Source organism: Eptatretus burgeri, chromosome 8 (assembly GCF_056783735.1).
Source record: "Eptatretus burgeri isolate ZD-2024b chromosome 8, Ebu_testis_v1, whole genome shotgun sequence".
In the NCBI taxonomy this organism is placed as follows: Eukaryota; Metazoa; Chordata; class Myxini; order Myxiniformes; family Myxinidae; genus Eptatretus; species Eptatretus burgeri.
The window spans coordinates 19,418,250-19,437,311 of record NC_140968.1 but is presented as its reverse complement, the minus strand read 5'-3'; the positions used below and the strand labels follow the sequence as shown (position 1 = coordinate 19,437,311).

The 19,062-nt window shown below is 43.5% G+C and overlaps 1 protein-coding gene and 1 long non-coding RNA gene across 3 annotated transcripts in view; one reads left to right on the top strand and one right to left on the bottom strand.

The window, feature by feature from the left end:
• The window catches only part of LOC147021248 (uncharacterized), a 228,381-nt gene that overhangs the window by 56,082 nt on the left and 153,237 nt on the right, over positions 1–19,062 (top strand). The window lies entirely within an intron of this gene.
• The window catches only part of LOC147021247 (general transcription factor II-I repeat domain-containing protein 2-like), a 187,511-nt gene continuing 184,282 nt past the window's right edge, over positions 15,834–19,062 (bottom strand). The window contains exon 2 of the mRNA XM_085891034.1: positions 15,834–18,539. Coding sequence (XP_085747160.1) covers positions 15,968–17,893 — 1,926 coding nt within the window. The 5' untranslated portion in view covers positions 17,894–18,539 and the 3' untranslated portion in view covers positions 15,834–15,967. The remainder of the gene's footprint in view (positions 18,540–19,062) is intronic.

Below are 19,062 nucleotides of genomic sequence, written 5' to 3'. Positions count from 1 at the left end.
TTGTTTCCCCAGATCTGCAGAAATGGGTGTTGCAGCAGCCTGCCTTTCAGAAGTGTAACGTGCAGTTTTGTCCAGGGAAGAGACATCTGCAAAATCAGACACAGGATTATTGAAGGAGGAAGAGAGGTCATTGATGTACAAGGATAAGGCCGGTCTTAAAAGACTGCCATGTGGGACAGCGATCTCAAGAGGGAGATGTTGAAATGCAACGCCCTCTCGAGCGATCGGATGTTCATCAGGGTAATTAGATATTTATTTGTTGCTCCTTTTCATTGGACTCATACTTACTTTTCCAACCTCAACGTGTGCGAGTTTTCTCATTGTTATGATTTTGTTTGCAGCACATGGCTGTCAGTAGCATCATTTGCTGGGGGTGCAGCTGTGTCACTGATGCAGTGCCTCCTGCAGGCGAGAGCAGGGATTTGGAATTTCGTGAGGGCGCCAGCGATAACTCGCCTACTCTTTGTAAAGGACACCGTGGGAACTTTAATGCCCACCAACTAATGCCGGCAAACGGGATACCCAGTTTAACGTCAATCCGAGGGATGGCACACACATTGATGCCAAACAGGGGACAGTCCTTTTAGTCCTTTATTTTTTTTTAGTCCTTTGATGCTTTCAGTCCTTTTAAGACCCTTTCAACACTTTACACCTTTTAGATCCCTTCATACACTATAGACCCCTTTTAAGACCGGTAAGGCCACCTTAGACCCCTTCAACACTTAAGATGCTCTAAACACGTTACACAACTTAGACCCCTCGATCATTTAGACCCTGAGACCGTTTAAACCCCTTCGACCTTTTAAGACCCTTTCGACATTTACATCCTTGATACCCCTTTTAGACCATATAGATTCTGGAGACCAGCTGGGCCCTAACTACTTTTTGAACATACCCTTTAGACCCCTTAGACCCCACAGACATTTAGACCCCTTATGACCCTTTAAACCCCTATAGAACCAATAGACCCTTTACACCTGTAGATCCTTTTGACATTTAGATTGTTTAGACTCTTTATACCATTTAGACTCCTTTGACCATTTAGAGCCCAACTACTATTGGAATGTCCCCTTTATACCCCTTAGATCCCAGAGACCCTTTGGACCCTTTACACCCCTTTTTAAGACATTTTAAGACCTTTTTAAGACATTTTAAGACCTTTTAACACTTTAGACGTCTTTAGACCTTTATACACTTATACCTTGTAGACCACTTTCGACCCTTTACACTCATTTCGGGTATAAGAGGGTTTAAGGTCCTTTCACTGGACAAAAAGTAATGGAACGTTTTTCATCAATTCAGGAGCTGCTCATCCAACATCGTTTTCACTGTGTGGATGCAATCGTGTTATCAGGCCTTTCAGGCCCATACCACAATATCCCAGAGAATCAAACTGAAAATCAACTTTATCACCGAATGCACCCCAACCACTACCCCTCTCCATCGGGAAACGAACATTTGTACCACTCAGGACAATTCATTACCTTCGCCAAAGGAGAGGGTATTGAATTTGGGTACATTTGCTTGTCTGTCTATTTGGCTGTCTGTCTGTTTGTCCGCACAGAACGCGAGTATGTGTATTAATTACTTTCGACCCTTTAGAAACCGAAGACCCTTTAAGACCATTAAAACCCAAAAAACCCTTTAAGACCTCTAAAACACTTCAGACCCTGAAGAGCCCTAAAACCCTTTTAGAACCCAACCACCCTTTAAGACCCTCAAGACCCCGAAGACCCTTTAGACTTCGAAGACCGATTGAGGCCCTTTAGACCTTTTAGAACCATAACACCCTTAAGACCCTTTACACCCCTAAGACTCTCTAGAACCTAAGACTCTTCAAGACCCTTTAAGAACCGTAAGATACTTAAGACCCTGTGGACCAGTGGTTCCCAACCTTTTTCTGATCGAGTACCACTTGGAGGTCCCATACCGTCGCCGCGTACCACCTGGTTCCAGAAAAACTCAATTCGATAAGATATCAATTTATTCACAAGCAGAACACACAAATGAACTAACTGTCAACAAAGAACAAAGTTTAATGCGAGGGCTGCATCTGTTTCTTCTCCACCAGCTGGTCGATGCGGGGCATAACTTTGCTCACAGCATATCGGAACTCATGCCCGGGCGCAGCAAGACGGTTTCGGCTCTTTGACTTGATGGTCGTCATGGCTGAGAACCCCTGCTCGCACTCCCACGTAGAGGGGAAAATCAGTAGCTGGGGAACAGCGTGACGGACTAGTGTCGGGTACGAGGAGGCCATCCATGGTCACCCAGAAGTTCATGGGCGAGTATTCCTTGTGCTTCGTCTTTGCTGTCTCATCAGCCTGGATATCTATGAGCTCCTCTTGTTCCCCAGTCCCGACAGGCAGATCGGTTGGTTCAACGGAAAACGGATTGGTGATGTAGGCACAACATGTAATGTCTGGGAAGTAATGCATCAACTCAGTCTTGAACAGTGAGAGGTGACGGACGATTTCTTGGGACAATTCATCATTGGGCTCGCTCTCAAGGGTAGTCAGGAGTTCGAACATTCCGTAGCGTTTGCTCTCCACGTTCTTGATCCAGAGGTCCAACTTCCGGACAAATGCTCACAGCTTTGAGATGAAGTCTGAGACAGTGCAGTTGGGCCCTTGGAACGACAGGTTTAAGTGGTTGAAGACCCCAAAAATGTCCGATAGGTAGGCCAACCTTGAGATAAACTCCTCGTCCTCCAGATCTTTTTGAAAATCGTGTTCTTTCTCCGTGAAGAATACGAGTTCATCCCTCAGTTCAAAGAGACGCCTCGTCGTATTCCCCCAGGAGAGCCAGCGAACCTCTGTGTGGTAGAGGAGACAGGTGTGGTCGGAGCCGAGATCTTCACAGAGCAGTTTGAACAGCCGAGTATTCAGGGCGGATGTTTTGGCGAAATTAACTATTTTGATTAATCGGTTCAAGCATGATAACAAATTCCGAGGGAGTACCTTAGTGTTAAGGGCGAATCTGTGTATGAAACAATGGACACCGGTGGCGTTTTTTTATTTTTAATTTTTTAATTTTTAAAGTTGAGCCCGAAAGTGCTCGTGAACCACCTGGAAGGCCCTCGCGTACCACAGGTTGGGAACCATTGCTGTGGACCCTATAGACCTTGTTAAACCATATAGACCTCATGACCCTTTAGAACTCCAAGACCGTTAATAGTCTAAAGACCCCTTAGCTCAGTATCACTCTCTTGACCCCGTTATCATGACACCTTTTAGAACCCATAGACCCATTTGACCCTTTCAAACTCCGAAGACCCGAGACTCCTTTCTACCCTTTAGAGTTTAGACCTTGCATTACCCTGTACACCCTTTTTAGAAATTTTAAGACAGCGAGAGAGTGCTGCATTTTCTTTTGACGGGGGGAGCGAGGAGGGGACAGAGAGACAGAGAGACAGAGAGGTGGGTTGGGGGGTTGGGGTGGGGGGAGAGAAAAAAAAAACCACAGGTGAAGGGTGGAGGTGGGGTAAGCAAAGAAAATGATATGTGATGCTCAATGACCGAACACAATTTTTTTTTGAATATACTCGTGTCAGAACAGCTGTACACACAACGACACAACAGAGTTTGTGAAGTAATCCGCTGGCAGGTCTGCAAACAATTTGACGTTCAAGTTCCAGAAAATTTGTGGGAAAATGAAACAAGGGTAATCACTGAAAACATGGAAGTACCGCTCACCTCTGAACCAATGATCCCATCGAGCGTGAAAATCGAAAACAAAGCGACCCGATATCTTATTTAGGTACAAAAAAAAAAAATCACAAACAGAAGGAATTGCTAATTGAGGTGTTAATACCAGTGATTTTGGACTAACAATGCAGAAATCAAGAAAATGACCAAATACTAAGACCTCAAGCATAAAGTGAAAAGATCCTGGAAGCTGAAGAATACCAAATTTGCACCAGTCATGGCAAAGAACCTCACAGAGATATTAAAAACCATCCCTGGGAATATTACTACAAAGGAACTACAGTTGGAAGCCGTCCTTGGCTCAGTAACGATCCTGAAGAGAGCCCTCGGCACAAAAGTTTGAAAACAGAAAACTTCACAACTTGGTCCATGAATCGTGACCCCTTACTGAAATGATGGTGGATACTTTGAGCTCACCCAAGGAGGACTCCATTCCACATTCTGAAACTCCATATGTAAACACACACACACACACACACACACACACACACACACACACACACACACACACACACACACACACACACACACACACACACACACACACACACACACACACCCGTGCCAAGTTCCATTATGGTAATACAGTTTATATACGTAGCCTACACACACGCGCAAATGTAAACACGCATAAAATACATTACAACGACAAACACAAAGATTTACCCTTAAACAGAATTCTTTGAAAGAGGAATCCAAGTGGGAAATTTGGCAAAATTCAATTGAAAAATATATCAAGGCACAGAACACAAAATGTTGATCTATGCTCTTTGCATAGCATGATATCTCAAAAAGTTGTGGATGGCTTTGGACAAAACTTGGTGGATGAGTTGGGTATTCCAGTATTCTTCCAGTATTCTTCTTCTCGGAGTAGTAATACCTCTTTGAGTGTTCTTATTACTTGTGAAATCAATGATTTGCAAGTATATTGGTTGATCTGGTGTGTAATTCTATCTGTATGTCAATCGCTTATACTCCTACAAGTTGCAATTTTACGATCTTCATGAAACGTAACCACCTGGTAGAGATAGCCACACGTTTAGAAGCCTATTGTGTTTAAGGTCAATAGGACAAAGGTCAAGGTCACATTAGTCGTCAATTTTCATCTGATTGACTTGATATCTATACACTATATCAAACCAAAAAGACGGGTGGATGGTGAACCCTCGTCGAGGTGAAGCCTCGGTCGACCCATGAGAGTATGTCTATTAATTACGTACTGTTTGAATGTGAGTTGGATCATGAATAAGCCTATTAATTATGTACTAGTGCGGGCCCGTACGTGCGTGGGCGTACGTTCAAAAAAAAATAAAATTATGAAGAATTGTGACGTCAATCGTGATGTCATAGCACCGTGTCCTGTCATTGGTTTGGTAAATAAATGGCCACAACTTGGGAACCACTTGTCCGATTCATATCAAACCTTGAAAATGCACATACTCAGGTCCCCAGCAATATACCTGGCCAGTTTTAATTAGATTGGACCAGTGGTTGTCGAGAAACAGCAGTCGCAAACAGACACACAGACACACAGATTGCTGGAATTATAGATAGATTAATTATTATTGGAGCATGAAATTGTCAATTAATTGCATAAATTAATTACGTTCCATTGGAACATACTTTTTTTTTGTATACATTGTCGAGGCTTGTATGAGAGCTATCACACAACGCATAACAAGGGTGGCGGGAGACAAGAGGGGTGGGAGAGAGAAGTACAATACAGTGGGGAAGGGAGAAGGATGGGGCAGGGAACATGAGGTATACAAGATGGACATCATTGGGATTTTCAGGAAGGAAGACAATGAATTTGAAGGAGGTTGGTTTGGGGTGGATTAATGGGGGAAGAAAATATCATGGTTTTGGATGGGGGAAGATAAGATGTGGTGGTGAACAGCTGTTTTGAAGGCCTGGAGGGAAGAATGGGATTGAATAGAGTGAGGGAGTTTATTCCAAAGGCAGGAAAAAGAGGAATGAAAGAGTGAAGGTGAGCAGTGATTCGTGATTTTAGTAGTATTACCAGAAGGGGGTTGTTGGCGGACCTTTAGAGCCCTGCGGAAATATGGTGGGGACAGATCGCAGACAGAGTGGGTGGGGGGGGGGGGTGGGACGAGACTGGAGAGATGGTAGAAGGCAGAAAGACCACTGACCTGTCTGCGGTGAGAGAGAGAGGCCCAAAGACTCAGCCTCACTGCGGGAGATACCAATCATCCGAAATGCCTTGGTTTCCACAGCATGAAGCCGAGAAAGGTGAGAGGCAGGAGCACCAGCCCAGAAGGGAGAGCAGTACTCCATCAGGCTGTGGGAGAAAGCTTTGTAAGTGGTCATGAGCTCAGATGGGCCGACGAAGGACTGCACGACGGAGGATTCTCAGACGGCGACTGGCTTTGGAGGCGATGTTGGAAATGTAGCTTTCCCAGGAAAGATCATGCTAGATAGTGAGATGCAGAAGCTTGAATGAAAGGACTTCTTCCAGAGGATTGTTCAGAAAGTAGATGGCGGGTGGGGGGGGGGATTCTAAATGGTCCTTTCGGAGAGATATCGTGAGAGTGTGAGATTTGTCAGGATTGAAAGACATGTTCCACGTGTTGGACCAGTTTGTAGATCTGGATAAAATCACAGAGAGCGAATAAGCTGCTGCTTACTGGTCTGAGGGATGACAGATGGTATCGTAGAGGGTGGAGTCATCAGCAAAGAGATATAGAGGATTTTCCAGAGTCAGAGAGACCATTGATGAAAACCAGAAAAAGAACAGGGCCCAGAACGCTGCCTTGAGGAACTCCAGCCTGGACAGGAAGAGGGGATGAAAGAACTCCATTTAGGGCCACACGTTGGCTGTGACAGTAGAGAAAGTCTGTGAGCCATGAGTGGAGATGGCCTTGGATATCATGGGAAGAGAGTTTGGTGAGTAGTGCAGGGTGCCAGACTGTGTCAAAAGCACGTGATATGTCCAGGGATACGGCTCTGATTTCATGTCTGGCATTGACTACCTCCATCCATTATTGGGAGAGTAGAAGAAGCATATCCAGGGTAGAGTGACCTGGTCTGAACCAAATTGATGATCGGAAATCAAGTCATTGGAGAAGAGGAAGGATTTAATGTCTGAAGCGATGATGGATTCCATAACCTTGCTGATGATTGGGAGAAGGCTGATTGGTCTTTAGTTGCAGGGATCTGTTTTTGCACCTTTTTATGCAGGGCAGTGATGTTAGCAGATTTCCAAGCAGATGGCAGATGACCTTGAGCAAATGAGGGGGTGAATAGAATGGAGAGAGGCTGAGTAAGAGCAGAGGAGCAGGTTTTTAGGACACGTGGGCTGATACCGTCTGGACCGGTTGCAGAATCGGAGTCGAGCTTTGACAGCAAGCTCTCTACCTTGTCAGAAGAAAAGGACACAGAGTCCAAGGACAGTTGGGTGTGACTGGGTAAGGTGGGTACAGAAAGCGATGGCTTTCAGACACAAGATTTGGATGCAAACATCGAGTTTAGGCATTCAGCCTTTTCGCGTGCGGTATCAACAGTGCGGCCATTTAAGGTAAGGGAGGAGATGGATGGGGAACATATACCAGAAACAGATTTGTTTCGACGCCACCAGGATTTGAAGGATTGATCGAGGTTTGAGAGTTCAGACTTGAGATTAGAAAGATGCTGTTTTCTGGCTCTCCTGGGGGTCAACATACACTTCTTCTGAGCTTTATAGAAGGAACTGAGATTACCCTTAGTTGGGTTTGCTTTCCATGAGGCAAAGGCAAGTTGTTTCAGGACAACTGCCTCACCACAAGCTTCCCTGAACCATGGGTGGGAGGAAGGGTAGGACAACTGACGACGAAAGAGGATAAATCTGTGCACGAGGGAGAGCAAGTTTCTTTGAAAGAATTCCCAGGATGAGGTGATGTTGGAGAAAGTAGCGATGGGAGACCAGTTTCGAAGTTTGATGGCTGCTTGGAGACCCTGCCAGTCAGCCTGAGTGAAATGCCAGACTCGACGGCACTGGGGTGGTTCTCTGATAACAGCCAGAGAGATGTCTACTTTGATAAGCATGTGGTCAGAATAATCGATTGGAGCGGAGGAAGAACAGTAGATACATATTTTCAGAGAAATTTGTCAAAATCACATCCAGAAGAGATGGAGTACCGTTTGTTGAGATCCAGGTTGAGAAGTTGACTGATTGAGTCGCAGAAGTCTTTTGGGTATGTGGCATGGGAGGTGACAGAGGTACCCACACCCAGCCGACTGGCATGATGACAATTAATGTCACCACATATGAGGAAGAGAGAGTTTGGATGAGAGGATCAAAGTTTGTTAATGTTTTCGGATAGTGAGGTGTAAATGGAGTCATCACTGTTTGCTGGACGGAACAACACACATTTAAACATGAGGTGGGAGTGGAGGGGAAGCCGTAGCCAGAGGTATTCCTGAGGGAGTGGGGGAGTGAGGGCAGTGCATGGAGAGTGAGGAATAGAGTCTTTGATGAAGAAAGAAACTCCTCCACCAGGACGAAGCTCAGGTCTGTCATACCGGAGGAGGGAGGAACCAGGAGAGATACTTGAGAGTCAGAGATGTCTTGAAGGAGGAAAGTTTCTGTTTGGCAGATTATATGTGGTTTGTCAGTGGCAGCCTGTATGGAAAGATCTGTCAGGTTTGAGTGAAGGCCCCGGATGTTTGAGAACCACACTCTTAAGGAAGAGGAAGGGGAGGAAGCTTTTGGTGCAGGGGAGGGTATGGAAGAGGGAGAGAAAGACAAGGGAGGAGGGGAGGAGGTAAGGTAGAATTGTTGAAAGAGTGTGGGGGATTGTAGAAAAGCTTGGGGAGGGGGCTGGATGAGGAGGAGAATTGGCTCTGTGATGCTGGGTTGAGGTACAGTGGGGAGTAATAAGAGAGGGGGCAGAAGGCAGTTGAGGATTTGAGCAGGTGGAATGATGAGATGGAAGAGAGAGGGCAGGGGAAGGAGGCAACTTTGTGGATGTGAGGGGGGGGGTCAACTGTGAGAAGGGTGAATGGAGGGAGAAGGGTGAGTGGGGAGAGTTGAGGGAGAAAGGTAAGAGGGAAGCTTTGAGGGAGAAGAGTGTGATGGCTGCTTTGAGAGGGGTCAATTGGCATTGACGTTGAAAAAAAAGGACAATTGATGGAAAGCGAACACTCATAGCAAACTGGGTTTTTTAATTTATAGTTTAGAGATGTGACAAAAGGCATTTCTTGATGGATGCAATAAAGGCGAATCCAGAGAATGGAGAGAAGAAACGCTGTAACAGTTGGACTTTTTCGACAAGGTATGAAGCAAAGGTCGAATTGAGAGCAGTCTGTTAAAATAGAAGAAGAGTGGTGAATTATGATACTGTAATGAGAACCACACGTGTGAAAGAGGAAGATGAAGCATTTTGAGACCGTTTTTATTGTTATTATTATTTTTATTATTATTATTTTATTTTTTGGTGAAGATTGCATAAGATTAGGTAAAGAAAAGGTTGAAGAAAAAATTGTGAGGTGAATGGTGAATTTAGATCGGTAAACGCAGAGTAAAACTGATGGGTCGATGAAAAGTATCAGGAAGAGGATAGAGAAACACGTGGTTTTGGGAGGTGTATGGTTAGAAAGGATACAAGGATATAAGGATATATATATATATATATATATATATATATATATATATATATATATATATTGATGTATTTTTGAAGATTATGTAAGATTAGGGAATGAAAGGTTGTTGGAAGAAATCATGAAGGTAATGGTGAGAGTAGGTCAGCTCAAATAGAAGGAAGATGGTGTGCCGGCAGGAGGATGACTATGAAGAAGAAGAAGAATAAGAGGAAAAAGAAGAAGGATCGGTACTCGTGGGTGTGGAGGGAGAAAGGGTTGTTGTTTTTTTTGTTATATTTTTAAAAATTTAAGACAACAAGCAGAAGGAGGGAAATTTTTTTTTAATTTAACACTAATCCTAACCCTAACAGCTCTTTCATTCCTCTTTTTCCCACCTTTGGAATGAACTCCCTCACTCTATTCAATCCCATTTTTCCCTCCAGGCCTTCAAAACAGCTGTTCACCACCACCTATTATCATCCCCCATCCAAATCCTCGATCTTTTCTGCCCCTGATAATCCACCCAAGCCCATCTCCTTCAAATTCCCTGCTTTCCTTCCTGAAAGTCCGTGTAATGTCCATCTTGTATTCCCCATGTTCCCCACCCCATCCCTCTCCCTTCCACAGGTCTCCTAAAGTCTCTGTTCCCCACTGTTTTGTCCTTCCCACTCCCGCCCCTCTTATCTCATGCCCCCCTTGCTGTGCGTTGTTCGCTCTCATACGAGCCTCGACAAGGTATACAAAAAAAAGAGAAAAAAAAAGAGGATGAAGCTGGGAGGGATATATGGGGGGCAGTGGGAAAAGTGGGGAAAATAGGAATTGCTGGTAATATGGAGAGAGTACAAATAAAAACGATTGTACATGAAAGACGTGAAAGATGGGCAGGTGTCAAGGAAACCCGATAAGACAAGGTTGATGAAAACTCACAAAATAGCACGTTTTTTGAAACAAAACCGAACTAGGAACACACAGTAAACATGTGGGTAAGAAAACACATAGTAAACATGTAGGTGAGAAAATAAACTGTTAAAACATGACGTATAACGACCAGAAACTAAACTTTGAGAAAGTCGGCAGAGACCCCTGAGAGAAGCAGCCGTTGCCTCAAAACCCAGAACCGGAAGTTTTAGACCTTTTCCACCCCTTTTAACATTTTAGATTGTTTGGACTTTTTAGAACCCTTTAGACCTTTTCACCCTTTGGGCCACTGAGACCCATTTAACTCTTTAGACCACTTCAGACCTTTGAGAGCCCTCAAGACCCTTTTCGGCCTTTTTGGACCATTTAGACTCCTTAAGACCTTTACACCCCTTGACCCTTAGAGCTTTAACTCCATTAGAACTTATTTAGACACTTTAGACTCCTCAGACCCTATAGACCCCTAAGACACTTTTGACCATTAACTACTGTTGGAACATACCCTTTAGACATTTAGACCATGAGACCCCCTTTAGACACCTTACACCCTTTAGACTGTCTGCCTGAAGGATGTAAGGGGTTTAAATGTTTAAAAGGGGTCCCTTGGACCCAATAAACCCCTTAAGACCTTTAGAACCCTTCAGTCCATTGAAATCCCAAAGACCCCTTTAGTCCCTAACACCCATTGATGAAGACTGGAAAATACCCTTTCGACCTTTGGACTCCTATAGACCCTTTGAACTTCTTAGATCCTTTAGCCCTTCACAACCCTTAGAACCCTTAGACCTTGAGACATTCTAGACCCGTGAGACCCCTTAAGATGCACACACAATAACATCTATAGAGTGTTCTTGCAATACACAGACTATACATCATTCAGTAAATAACGCGAATCTCCTGGATGGTGTGTACTCTGCTGGTTTGAACATAATTTTTGGGGTCACTGAATTGGGTCAAAATATTGGGTAAAATTTGCATATTCGGTCACTGAATTGGTTCACCAATCAAAACCTAGAAGCATATTGTTTTTGAGGTCAAAAGCTCAAAGGATCAAAGGTCAAGGTCACATAAAATCATTTTTGTATTGTTTGACCTGAAATTTGAACAGGATTTGCATATCGGGTCACCGAAGCGTATTATTTGAGGTTAGAAGGTCAAAGCTCAAGGTCACGTAATATTATCAATTTTCTTTGTATTATCTTGAAATTTGAACAGGATTTCCATGCAGGGTCATACAATTGGTTCATCAAAAATCAGAGCAATCGATTTTTCAGCCTTTTTGACATATCAGCAGTTTCCATGACAAGAATTTCATGCAATTATAATCAAATGGGACTTTTTGTGAATATATTATTACCATAACCTCAATAATATTTTAAAATACCGAATAGAAACCCATCGAGCTTATTTGCACGTATGTGTGGTATATGTGTGTAAAATTTGGTCCAAATAAGTCACAGGTCAAAGTCAAGGCCATCTGAAATATACAAACGCCTTTTCAGCTGCAATTGCTAAATGTTTCAGCCAAATTTGTTATGCATAACATTCAATCATGTAAAACACTGGATAGATGAATTTTTCGAAATTGCCAAATTGTTGTTTCCATGGCAACTATTGTTTATTTGGATTTTGCAAGCATCGTGCTGTGCACGACGTCTTTGTTGTTATTATGTGTTGTCTGGTGGGAATATCAGGGAAATATTTTTGCCTTTTATTACCGGCAGGTGAAAGTGGTTTTCGAGGAAATGGATGGCGCTGTCTTTATTATCGGCTGCATTTTATTTGTCACCTCATGTTGCTGTGAGGCATTTAAGATTAAAGCATGGTAAGGATTGGCACCACATGTAGGCTTTCCAAGGCAGGGCTGCCAAATTATACCCTCATGAATGAGCCACCCTGGGTCCCTCCCTCCCCTCCTCTCCACTGACAATTTGAGAGTGGCTTATACAGTATTCTATAAGCTGAGAATCAAAATCCTTCATAGTGCCAACTTCATCAGCATTTAAAACAACTGCTGGGATCCCAGTCCTTTGAGTGCACAACGTCACAAACTGAATCGTTAAGATTGAACGACCTTGTCATTGGCTCTGTATTCACATGATGGCATCGGCAATGTCACAGTATTCGTCTATTTTGTGTTTCGACCTGAGCACTAAGCTCATGATGGAAAATGGTTGAAATTACATACTAATTAAATGTCTCAGGAAATATTAAAATGGCTCATGAAGGGAGTGGACAAGATAGGAGCAGTGGAGTTTTTCAGCAGAGTCGACAGCGTTCGGACAAGGGGTCATAGCTTGAATGTAAAGAAGAGCGAACTAGGACAGTTTTAAGGTAGGGGTGTTCAGTCAGAGAATAGTTAATGCATGGAATGGTCTCCCTGGAAATGTATGGCAGTGGAGGGGTGGATTAAGTTTCACGAGGAATTAGTTAGGTACCTTTATGGATTGAAGATTGGTGTGTATGGGAATATTGGCAGAAGTTGGTGGTACGCTGTGTGCGAATGGGTGATAATACTGGGGTTGGTGCAGAGCAGGCATGATGGGCCGAATGGCCTCCAACACCACAAAAGTTCATGCTGTGTATCCTTGTGTGTACCCATGATGTTTAGATGTCCAATCTCTCCTTTACTTTGCAATTGATGCAAAGGTGTATTTTGAAGCCTCAGATTGTTCTTACCTACAGGTGACTTCCACACAAGCTCCTCAATGAGCATTGGATCACTCTATAAAACAATATTCTTCATCTCCTGATTGCTTTTACAAACACCCTAAGCAGGCAAATGTCTTTACAGTTGCTGTTATATGATCTGAAACGCACATCAAGTACGACATGAACGAATATAAGAGAAAACACAATTCCTTCAAAAGATGCCACAACTTTATGCAAGCTCCTTGCTTGCACCAGTATATTAAGCAAAAAGTAGGTTTTTGGCCTTGCAATTTGGCACAATTACAAATTCCTTGTATGACCTTGTGTCAAGCCAAAGATTGACCACCCTGCCTCATTAGGATTTTTTCTTTCTATATAACAAGCACCCACAGCGACCTTGCCTCAAGGTAAGGCTCCATGATTTTGAGCTTTGAACAGGAGATTAGAAGACGAGCCATCCAAAATATGCTCACAGTAAATTGAAAAGTTTCAAGGAACGTGAACAAGGAAAAAGTGAGGATGCAAACGAAAAAATGATGAGCAGTAACCGTGCAATGCAACACTGAGACTGCTACAGTCTGCAGGTATGGGAAATACAACCAACATACTTCTAGTTTTCCTTCTTGCATAATGATTTTAATCAAAGTAGTTGTATAATGTAATAAATGTAGTGTGAATGCAATGAAAATGAGAACGAGCAATGAAAGATTGCATACTCTCTCTCCCAGACTTGTTTTGTGTGGTTTTATAGTAAGTATTTTAAAAACGTACTCACATTCTAATTTACTTACTTTATGGATGTACTCGCATTCTAATTTACTTACTTTATAGATGTACTCACATTCTAATTTACTTACTTTATAGACATACTCATTCTGATTGTACATATTTTATAGATGTACTCACATTCTAATTGTACATATTTTATAGACGTACTCACATTCTCATAGTACATACTTCACAGACGTACTCACATTCTAATTGTACATATTTTATAGACGTACTCACATTCTCATAGTACATACTTCACAGACGTACTCGCATTCTAAGTGTACATATTTTATAGACGTACTCACATTCTCATAGTACATACCTCATGGACGTACTCGGTTGAAATAAAGAGAACATGTAATACTGCTTACCACTCAGTAGCATTTGTGGCCTACATTGGCACCTTCTGTGCAGACAAACAAACAAACAAACAGAAGACGTGCAGAGTATGCACAACACTTGCAAAATCCCAAAAAATAATTTGACCTCAAAAATAATTGGTGGTTGAATCAATTGACCGAACATGCAACTCCTCTTCAAATTTCAAGTGAATCGGAAGAAAATTGAGGAATATAAAAATCTCACCAAAGTTGTTGACCTTTGGCCTATGTTGACCTCTTAGTCGATGTTGACCTCAAAAATATTTGGCTAGTTGAATTCAGTGAACTGAAATATAAATCCTCTTCAAATTTCAATTCAATTGTATGAAAATTGAGGATTTTAGAAATACCACCTGAGTTGTTGACCTTTGGCCTATGGTGACCTTTTGACCTAAAAAAAACAAACAATGGGCTTCTTTCTTATGCCAAACTCTACCATGTGGTGAAGTTTCGTGTAGATCAGTTGAAAATTGTGTCCTGAAGGTGACAGACAAACAGACAATAACAAAATCGACTAACCAATATACTTGAAAAATCTTCGAGTTTGCAAGTAATAAACAGGTTAACAAACAGACAAATGGACCCAAGTACAAGACCCTCTCCTTTGGCGAAGGTAATGTAGTGACTCATTAATTTTTCTTTGCATTTTGCTCATCTATCTATAATTCCAGCAATTGTGTGTGTGTGTGTGTGTGTGTGTGTGTGTGTGTGTGTGTGTGTGTGTGTGTGTGTGTGTGTGTGTGTGTCTGTGACCGCTGTTTCTCGACAACCACTGGTCCGATCTAATTGAAACTTGCCAGGTATATTGCTGGGGACCTGAGGATGTGCCTTTTCAAGGTTTTATATTAATCGGACAAGTGATTCCTAAGTTATGGCCATTTATTTACCAAACCAATGACAAGACACGTTGCTGCGGCCATTTATTTACCAAACCAATGACAGGACACGTTGCTGCGTCGGCGTGGCCGATGGGGAAAGGGCGCTTTAGTTACCGTGGCGTAGGAGTGGCAATGGTCAATGGCAGCGAATCTCATGACAAGCAAAGACAGGGAGGTAAACTTGATTTTAATTTAAATTTTAATTAACCCTGTGTGTGTAAGTATCACAGCAGTTGTTACTTCAATACAAGCGATAATTCGTGGAATGCATGTGAACATTCCGTACGGGCACGCACCACTTCCGGATAGTGATGACTTACTGTATTCTAATAATTTCTCGATTTCTTATACGCATTTATAGATAATCACAATGCCCCAATCCAGTTGTCATTTACGAGAGTGAAATAAGGCCTGTCTGGTTGTTTGAAAGTTTTTTTTTTGGTTTGCAAGTACAGCCACGCACGTACGGGCACGCGAGAGCGAAGGAACGGCCTGTGTGGTTGTTGTTTCTGGCACGCTGTTTGAAAGTATTTTTTTCACGTATGGCCACGCACGTACGGGTACATACTAGTATTTGAAACAAAGCAAAATCGTAAGCCTTCTCAGTTGCTATGAAGGATGCGTGTGAACACTAGTCGCCAATTAGCGTACTCCTTCCAGACGTAGCAGAAACTGCAAGGCCCTCAACAGTAGCTCTTCTCAGCGACACATTGGAAACTCGTGCAATTTTACTTACAAGTCTTTTCTCATCTCTATTCAAGTCATCTCAACACATCCATGTTTAAAAGTGACTTTTGTTCTACATAATCTAGACCAGGGGTCAGGAACGTTTTTGACTCAGAGAGCCATTAAAGCAAAATATTTGGAAATCTATTTCAGTGAGAGCCACATAATATATTTTAAGACTGAATTCAACTAAATGTGAGTATAATAAGCCTCTGAATTTATTCTTTTAAATAATGTTGTTATAATACTCACCATTAATGGGACTTCTGGTGCTGCATGGATTTGCTGATGGCTTTGTAGTCTGGTTGGTACTTGGTGAGGTTAAGCTTCATGCAAGCGTTGAGGCTTTCATCCGTTAGACGTGATCGTAGGTTGGACTTGTGTTTTTAAGATGTGAGAATGACTGCTCACATGCATACGTAGATCCAAACAAGGTCAATACAGCAATACTCACACGCTGCAGTGTGAGGTATGTGACAGGAAGCGCGTTCCAAGTTTTGATAATCAGCTCGTCTTCGGGTTGAAGTTTTTTCATTTCTGTCCACATGTGCTTGCTCGCCAACTCTGCTTTCTGTCGTGCGATTCTTTCCAAATCTTCATTCAGTGACTTGAATTTATTCACCCACATGTCTGAGGCCTTCAGGTCAGCCACTTCTGCTTCAAAATCTCTGACGGAGACACCAGGAATGTAGCTCAGGTTGGCTGTGTTCAGTGAACAATCGTTTGGATGGGTGATGAACTTAAAAAGACGAGTGTGCTCACGAAATTCTCCAAAGCGTGCTTTGAATGACTGTAGGAGACTGGATGTGAAGCCAGCTAACTGGTGGAGATCAAAGTTTTGAGTGGGCTCACTTGCTGTGCATGCATCTTTAAATTGTCGCAGTTTTTCAAACTGTAGTAAACGACCTGTTTCAAGATCCATGATAAAGAGCTCCAGCTTGTTTTCAAAAGCAAACACAGCTTGTTGAAGGGATAACACTGTATTTCCAATGCCTTGCATTTTCACGTTGAGCTCGTTCAGATGTTCAGTCATATCCACGAGATAGTAAAACTTGAGGAGCCACTCAGTTTCGGCTAGCTCAGGATGCTCAATCCCTTTCATTTCAAGGAAAGTCTGGATTTCGTTCAGGCAAGCCGCAAAACGGCTAAGCACTTTCCCTCTTGACAACCAACGCACATTGCTGTGCAAAAGCAGACCGTGATAGTTATTTCCAACTTCATCCAGCAGTGTTTTAAACTGGCGAGCATTTAAGGCTCGGGTAACAATAAAGTTGATCACACGAATGACCAGCGACATCACTTCGCCAAGCTGCCCATCACACATCTGAGCACAAAGTGCCTCCTGGTGTAGAATGCAATGGAAACTTAGGATGGGTCTATTTTCATGTTCACGGAGAAGCGCCACAAATCCTTTGTTTTTCCCCACCATACACGGAGCACCATCAGTACACACCGAGATAAGTTTATCCATTCGTAGATTTTTTTCTTGAGCGAACTCCATGAAAGACTTGAATAAATACTCACCTCTTGTGGACCCTTTTATTGGCAGAACAGCAAGACTTTCTTCGCGCAGTGTATCACCAGCAGCATATCTTGCAATCACACTGAACTGCGACAAATGGCTTACGTCTGTTGACTCATCCAAAGCCAGGGAAAAGAACGGCGCTGTATTTATGTCCTTCACTTGCGTTTCCTCCACTTGGTTTGCCATCATGATGGTACGATCATGAACAGTTCTTGCCGACAGAGGCATGTCTTGTATCCGTTTGATTATCTTGTCTTTATTCGGAAGATCATCAAAAAGTTCATTGGCGACATCCAGCATGAACGTTTTTGCATACTCGCCATCTGTGAATGGTTTTCCGTTCCTCACTATTGCTAAAGATCCAGCAAAGCTAGCGGAATTATAGTCACCTTGCCGGGTCCATACGCGGAGTTGCTGCTTGCTGGCTTGCACCCTGCTCAGTAGCTCTTGGCACGCTTTCTTTCTGCTGTCTCCCACAGGGTATTTTGATGCAAAGGTAGCATGGCGCGTGTCGAAGTGCCGCTTTATATTCGACCGTTTCATCGATGCAATTTTGTCATTGCAAATTAGACACACCACAGAACCTGCTCTCTCCACAAAGGCGAATTCTTCGACCCATTCGTCCTGAAATGTACGATACTCCTCATCTTTTTTTCTTTTCGCCATCTTCTTCGTCGAAGGGTTAGCTTTGAGCAAATGAGAGAGAGGGAGATGTTGACCCAAGTGAGTCTGGCTGGCCTGCGCACGGGCTGACATACTCGAGAGGTGCAGCACGGCCGGCCGACTCTGGGATGCTGTCGCCTCAGCGGTGGCGCGTGATTGGTCGAGATGAATTCCGTGACGCGTCTCGGCGGCGGCACGTCATTGGAGGAACCGAAATCACGAGTCGCCTCAGTGGTGGCGCGTGATTGGTCGAGATGAATTCCGTGACGCGTCTCGGCGGCGACACGTTATTGGAGGAACCGAAATCACGAGTCGCCTCAGCGGTGGCGCGTGATTGGTCGAGATGAATTCCGTGACGCGTCTCGGCGGCGGCACGTCATTGGAGGAACCGAAATCACGAGTCGCCTCAGCGGTGGCGCGTGATTGGTCGAGATGAATTCCGTGACGCGTCTCGGCGGCGGCACGTCATTGGAGGAACCGAAATCACTACTCGCGTCGGCCGCATGACTGGACGAAACAAAAACCGCTTCAGACAATTCGGAGGTGTTTTTTCTTCTCTCCTTCTGCCAAGTTCAGCCCTGCACGTGAATGAAGCACGACACCATTCAAACTATAGGTAAAGCTTCTGCGAGAAATATTGGGCTTTCCAAGTTTCAAACTCCAATTTTATCTGCGAGCCAGATGCAATCATCAAAAGAGCCATACCTGGCTCGCGAGCCACACGTTCCCGACCCCTGATCTAGACTATTGAGCAAAGTGGATTCAAGTTTGTTTGGTGAACAAGCACGACGAAATTGAACGAGTCTCCTCTTCTGCTTGCCATCTTTGACGCCTTTTAAAGCCGCGTCGGCCCGACGCCAGCAACCCTTTCTTCTTCACCAACCGCTGGAGAGAGGATGAAGGATTAATCATCAACCGGACTTCATTTACAACACGTCATTGCGTTTTAAATGTGAGTGAGATTTCTTTTGTTTTGGAGTTAAGCACCATCATCATAACCAGCACATTGAAAGGAATAATCACCACAATTGGTGACCCCACCATGATTCTGATAACTGACAAACGCGACGTGATTTGAGTTTAGTAATTCATTACATATTCCATCATGTCAAATGAAAGTCCTCCTTTTGTCGCACCCCCCCGTCAGAGCCGTTAACTTGAAGCTACCTCCGTTTTGTGCAAATGACCCAACCATATGGTTCGCTCAAGTTTATGCACGGTTTCTATCCCGAGGCATCACAGAACAGGAGACAAAATTTGCA